The sequence below is a fragment of the Petaurus breviceps genome, unplaced genomic scaffold, assembly GCF_028583685.1.
Source record: "Petaurus breviceps papuanus isolate PSGF00001 unplaced genomic scaffold, PetGlider_PUasm1.0 218, whole genome shotgun sequence".
NCBI lineage: Eukaryota > Metazoa > Chordata > Mammalia > Diprotodontia > Petauridae > Petaurus > Petaurus breviceps.
This window is the reverse complement of record NW_027185872.1, coordinates 9,239,502-9,245,994: the sequence shown is the minus strand read 5'-3', so window position 1 is coordinate 9,245,994 and position 6,493 is coordinate 9,239,502. Positions and strand designations below refer to the sequence as shown.

Genomic DNA, 6,493 nt, shown 5'->3' with positions numbered 1-6,493 from the left:
CTCTCTCTGTCTCTCTCTCTCTCTCTCTTCCACCCCTCTCCCCACTGGTTCTCTCCCCCCCTCTCTCTTTCTTTGTCTCTCCCCCCAGTTCCCCCTTTCTCCTCTCTCTCTCTCTCTCTGTGTCTCTCTGTTTCTCTGTCTGTCTGTCTGTCTCTCTCTCTTCCACCCCTCTCTCCACTGGTTCTCTCCCCCCCTCTCTCTTTCTTTCTCTCTCCTCCCACTCCCCCCTTTCTCCTCTCTCTGTCTCTCTCTCCCTCTCCCTATCTCTCACCTCTTTTTGTGTCTCTCTTTCTCTCCCCCCCTCTCTCTTTGTCTCTCCCCCCACTCCCCCCTTTCTCCTCTCTCTCTCTCTCTGTCTCTCTGTCTGTCTCTCTCTGTCTCTCTGTCTGTCTCTCTCTCTGTCTCTGTCTGTCTCTCTCTCTGTCTCTTGTCTGTCTCTCTCTCTTCCCCCCCTCTCCCCGCTGGTTCTCTCCCCCCCTCTCTCTTTCTTTGTCTCTCCCCCCACTCCCCCCTTTCTCCTCTCTCTGTCTCTCTCTCCCTCTCCCTATCTCTCACCTCTTTTTGTGTCTCTCTTTCTCTCCTCCCCCTCTTACCCTCTCCCTTTCTGTCTCTTTCTGGGATCACTATCACTCCAAGGGATAGAGGGGATGCACATTAAAGCAAGATCAGAGGAAGAAATAAAGAAACCCCCTTCTGTGACGCCTGCAGTGAAATCCCCCCTGCTCTCTACCCTTCAGATGGGGTGCTCGCTGTTCCTTGGGACACTGGCTCTGCAAGATGGATGGAGGCCGCTGTGCCTGGAATCCTGCCCTGGCCTCTCCTGCCTGGGGTGTCCCTGCTGCTCTAGAGCTTGGTCTGGCCGAGGGCTGAGCTGGACCAGAGGAGGAATGTCCGTCACCACGCTGCAGGAGTATGGTTGTGTGGCCAGAGCCTGTTGGCAGCGGCAGTATTCTCCAGGTTTCCAGAGCAGAAAATGGGGGTGGGTGGAGATTTATATAGAGATTTCTATCACTTAGACTAGACCACCAGCTCCCTGTTTGATAGATTTTGGTTGAGGGAAGCTTGTGGACAGAACTATAAAGTCAGCTAGAGACAGGCTGAGTGATCTGTCCGTGTGGGAGGGGCATGGGAATGGACACCCCTGGGACACCTGTGAAACCAGGGCGCTCACTCAGGAGGCTAGAGGGAGCCCACCCCCTCATTTTCAAGATGAAGCTCAGGACATGAGGCCGGGAGGTGTGGACGAATGGAGCTCCGATGGATTCTGCAGTCGGTCTCCATTACTGGACCTTTCTCTTTTCCCTATTGATTGTTGTTTTTTTTAAACCAGGACTGCCCTTAAGGACCAACATGAAGCCTGTATTATTGGGAGTATCCCTGGAAAGGAGAGAAGAGATGCTTCAAGAGAGGAGGAAAAGGGATCTGAGGAGGTAACGAGGAGCCCCGAACGGAACAGGAGAAGGGGCCGTAGGGCACAGGCGGCCCTCAGGAGGGGCTGGGGTCAGAGGACATGAGAAGCGGGTATTGCCAAGAGCTGGGAATGCCTAACAACAGGAAAGATCAATAATCACAACAAAATGACATTTGTGTGGCACTGGGAGGTCTTCAAAGCACCTTACATCATCTGATTCTCACAAGATTGTGTAGATGCCGGAACTGAGGCTCAGGATTTTAGGGATTTGCCAGCATTACATGGCCAGGATCCCCCAAAGCCTTTCCTTTGACCCTCCCCCTGCCAGGTACCTCAGCTCTTGCCACAGAAAGATGAGGCTGCTTGACCCTAAAGGGGCAGGAGGCCTGAGGAAAGGAGGAAACTCCCCCTCACCAGAGGGCACCAGAAAAGCCTCTGTGGCCTAGGGCTAGACTGTGGTGCAGGACTTTCTTGCGCAGGGAATCTCTGGAGTTCCTCTCAGCTCTGAGATTCTGTAAGGCTGCATTTCACTGAGATTTTGGCTAATTAGGAGCCAAGGGAGCCACAGACACCTGCCAGGGGGAGAGGGGCAGAGGGCAGAGCCTTTAGGCCCTGCCCAGAGGGTGGGAGCCACAATAATGAGGTTCAGCCAGTACAGGGAGACTCTAGGTAAAGGTGTCAGTGGCTTTCAAGAAAGCTGAGGCCATCCCTGGGCTTCCTCAGGGCTCTAACTTCTCCGGCTTGTGGCTGATAGGACAAACAATACCTGTGTCATGGATGTCCCTAGACACATGGACCGATACCGATGAGAAGAGAAGGTAGGGCTTTCACAAAACAGGCGGGTGCCCCTGTGTGCTTATAAACATGCCCACACCTCCAGGTGTGACTCCATCCTGCCCGCAGCCCAGTGTGGCATCCCAAAGACACTGGCGGGGGGCACAACTACAGTTCACTTGGGCCCTGCGCTACCTAACTGAAGAGACCCCGCCAGTCTGGTGCCCCATGCAAAAGAGCAGAATTGCTTTACAATTTAGGCAAAATCTTCAGGGACTACAACAAACCAGCATGAGGGATGGCACAGAGACAGCAAAACCCTTCAGACCTCTCTGGCCAAGGCAGGCTGGGGTGACCTGCCTCATCTCCACATATGGTTGGGGACCAGAGCAGGAGCAGCCCTGGAGATGTTTGAGGCTGAGCGCCTTGGCCATCTTCTCCCTGGTACCCAACCGCCTCCTCTTTGGTCTGGGAAGTCTGAAATGGGCTAGTCTTCTTTTGCTCCAGACAGGATCACTCTGGGGCAGGCGGGCAGTAACAGGGCTGTGCAACTGGACCACAGGATTTCAGAGCTGGGAGGGCATCAGAGGCCTTTCTGTCAGGACTGAGCTCTGACCTTCAACAAGACAGGCCGCAGACGCCGGAAACTTACTTACTTAACATGTGAAGGTGACAAAACAATGCTGATTTTCTATATTTTGATTTTTCAAATGTCAGAAGTTTTAAAACCCCAGACAAGTTTATTGTTCCTACCTGTCTCTGCTGGCTTCAGGTCCAACAGTTCATCGATGGATCCTTTAGAGGGAGAAAAAGTAGAAAAGCCAAGTCCACTTAGTTTTCTGAGCATTCCCAAGTTAATGTGGTAAACCAGAGCCAGCCCTTCACTCCAGATTACCTGAACCCTGGATATGGTTCGGCTCTCCCTCGAGGCCCGAGAAGGCATTCTTTTCCTCCTCAGCTGGAATCAGAAAACACCATGCTGGTTATTACCACTTTAGCGCCATAGGCTCAGCCACAGTGGCCTTGGGACAGGGCAGGATCCCATCCCACGGTGGCCTTGGGCCAGGGCCCAGCTTCCTGGAGGGCAGCAGCCACTGGTTCAGGTACTGACCACAGCCCACTCCGAGGAGGCTGGGGGGCTCTGGGTCCATGCTTGGAGGGCAGCAGTCCCATCCCTCCTGTGTCTGTGGACGCTCAGTACTGATCGTTCACATATGCTCATGAGCTACCTTGGCTGAGGGGGGCCGCCCTAACACAAGGACCCCCAGCCTCTGAGAACATGACTTGTGTTTACAGTCACTGGCTGGAGTGGGGAGAAGCTAATGCTGTGAAACATTGCTGTTCCCTGAGGAGGAGCCTGGGGAACCGGCAGCTCCTGCCTGTGGGGGAGGAGCACGCACCCAGGAAAAGAACCAGTGGGAAGAATAGCGTGTGTGCGTGTGTCTGGTCATCTGCACGCACTGTGCTGCCTGAGCATGTGTGCACACACGTGTCTGCGTGAACACCAGTGCTCTCCACGTGTGTATCTGAGCACACATGCACACGTAAACATACGTGTGCACATGCAACGTTTGCCCGAACATGCATGTGTACATGCCTGGTCATGGGTGTCCATGTGTGCACATGTGTGTGGTCATCTGCACGTACTGTGCTGCCTGAGCATGTGTGCACATGGGCCTGAACATCACGTGCTCTCCATGTGTGTATTCAAGCACGCACATGTGAACATATGTATGCACACTGCGTGTGCTCAACATGCATGTGTACATGCCTGGTCATGGGTGTCCGTGTGTGTGCATTTGTCTGGTCATCTGCACACACTGTGCTGCCTGAGCATGTGTGCACACGTGTGTCTGAGTGTGAGCAAGCGGGTCTGAACACCACGTGCTCTCCATGTGTGCATCCGAGCATATATGCACACGTGAATATATGTGCACACATACAGCGTATTCCTGAACATGCATGTGTACATGCCTGGTCATGGGTGTCTGTGCGTGTGTGTGTGTGTGTGTGTGTGTGTGTGTGTGAGCATGCCTCATTCCCAGAGACACTTGGGGCAAGTTGGGCCAGGTCTGCCTCTGGGGCGTCCTCCCGTGGACCCAGGCTGCCTGAGAGAACACGCAGGAAGCTGAGGCCAGATGAGAATCCAACAGGCAAAGGCAGCAGCTGCAGCAGCCCAGGCCTTCCAGGGCCAGCCCAGGACACACCGTTTACTCACTTGGGCTCTGAAGGCTCCTCACTGGGCTGTGGCCCCAGAGCCCCTTCCTATTGGGGCTGTCCTCTGGCCGCCCCTTCAGACAGGATGAGCAGCCCCAGGTGCCCAGAGAAGGTGACAGGTCAGCCAAAGAGCTGTTTTGTGTCACTGCTGAGGTCGCCATGCGTGCAGATGCTCCATGGTCAGTCCCCTGTGAAAGGGTCTCCCGGAAGCCCAGGCCTCCCTGTCCTGTGCCCTCTGGCAGCCTGATGCAGTGACCTGCCCAGCCCCAGGATCCAGTATTCAGAGCTGGAAGGAAGCTCTGAGGCCACTAAGTCCAGCCACCTCCTTCACAGCCTAGCTAACTGAGGCTCAGAGAAGGTCACACAAGCCAGCCGTAGAACCAGGCTTGGCTCCAGCCCTGCACAGGGCCGGGCTGCCTCCCTCAGAAGGGAAGCAGAAGGAAGGAGGGGACCAAGCAGGGGGGAGAAAGAGCAGACAAGAGAAGAGGGCAATGCGCTTCTTCTGGAAGGATCCCCAGTTCAAAGCTGCCTCTGGAGCTTCTGGTACAGACAAGGAATCCCCCAAGGCAGGGATGACAGATGTCTGAAATGACACTTTCCAATAGCGGCCCCCCAGGACCCCAAGGAGGGCCCCCCCCTTACCAACCACCCTTTGACCTTTGAAAAATGCACCAGAAATGCAAGGCTTGAAGAGAGTGCCATCACATTCACGAGGAAGGCGGAAGGAACGCCAAACTTACAGAAGTAGGGGGACGTCTTGTCAGGGTTTTCTTCATCTAACAATATTAACCTTCAATCGGACAGAAAAGAAGACAGCTCAGTCAGCCGTGCGCATCCGAGGAGCGCTGCTGAAGCGCCTGCTGCACGCACAGAACTGACCTCCATTCCAGGCTGACCGTTTGTGGGAAAGTCAGGAAGGAGATCATTCCTCTGCCCAGGGCTGGCGGTTTCCTCCTCGTTTGTCACAACCAAGAAGGAAAGGCCATGGGAGGGAGGAGAAATCCCCTCTGCCTTTTCCCCAGCCACGCACGATTTCTCTTTCTCTGTGCCCGTGATGCACACCCCCTCCCCAGCAGAACGGAAACCCCCTGAGTCCAGGGATTGCTACTCAGCTAGTGGAGACGGGTCCCCACTTACGGGTCTGGCTGCTGGGGCTCCGTCTCTGGCCTTTCCTTTTGGGCTTGTTCCTTCTTTTCAGCATTTTCTATTAACTTGTTTACAGGGTCCTGTAAGCTCTGGGTCATGATCCAGACATAGGAAAAACAAAAAGCAGACAGTCAAACTAGGCACCCTGGCCCAGCCCGGCTCCTCCATTGCGCTACAATGAAGGAAACTTTCCCAGAGAGTGACCAGAGTCATGGGAGGGAGATGCAAGGCTGGTGGGTAAGGGCTTGAGAAGTTGGGAGGGGAACTTGGCTGACCCCCAGCTCTACCAGAGGGAGCCCCACTGCCCTGAGGTCACAAGCCCTTCTGAAGTGAGAGGTTCTGTGGCCCCCTCTGTCCTCACCCCAAGAGGGCTGTGCAGTAGGGAGAGTCCTCACCTGGAGTCCAGAGAGACCCAGGGCCAGAGCTTAGGCTTAGGTGTGGAATGAGAATAAGCAAGCCGGTGGCCCCATGGTCTCTGGGCTGGGTGGAGGCCTGATGAGATAACATTGCAATAGCTTTTGAAGACCATGCCCCCAGGTTATTGCCAGCCTCCAGGGCCATTTTTCAAAGGTGCCTAAGATAAACAGCAGCAGCCCACGGACTGAATGCAGGGGTTGTGGGGGGAGATAGTGAATAGGCATCTAACCCTAACCCTAAATGCTTGCAGCTGACTGGACAGAGGCTGAAGATGGCTGTGAGGTGCAAACCCAGGAGGCTGGAAATGTGCTGGTGACAGACAGAAGCAATTAAGAAGAGAGGCTCGAGGGAAGAGAATGAGCTCCATTTTCCAAAGGATGAGTTTGGAATAAACATGGACCATCCAGTTGGAAAATTCTAATTGGCTGTTGGCGATGTGGGATTGGAGCCCAGGAGAGACCAGGGCTAGCTAGATTCAGATTGGGAAATCATATGTCTGGAGATAATTGATCCCATGGAAGCTGATGA

General features: G+C 54.4%; 1 protein-coding gene across 1 annotated transcript in view; it reads right to left on the bottom strand.

Annotated features, from left to right (window-relative positions):
- Positions 1–544: 544 nt before the first annotated feature.
- ICA1 (islet cell autoantigen 1) overlaps positions 545–6,493 on the bottom strand; it is a 34,540-nt gene continuing 28,591 nt past the window's right edge. The window contains exons 8-11 of the mRNA XM_069094456.1: positions 5,540–5,637; positions 5,143–5,192; positions 3,081–3,143; positions 545–2,980 (exon numbers count right to left, since the gene is read on the bottom strand). Coding sequence (XP_068950557.1) covers positions 2,892–2,980; positions 3,081–3,143; positions 5,143–5,192; positions 5,540–5,637 — 300 coding nt within the window. The 3' untranslated portion in view covers positions 545–2,891. The remainder of the gene's footprint in view (positions 2,981–3,080; positions 3,144–5,142; positions 5,193–5,539; positions 5,638–6,493) is intronic.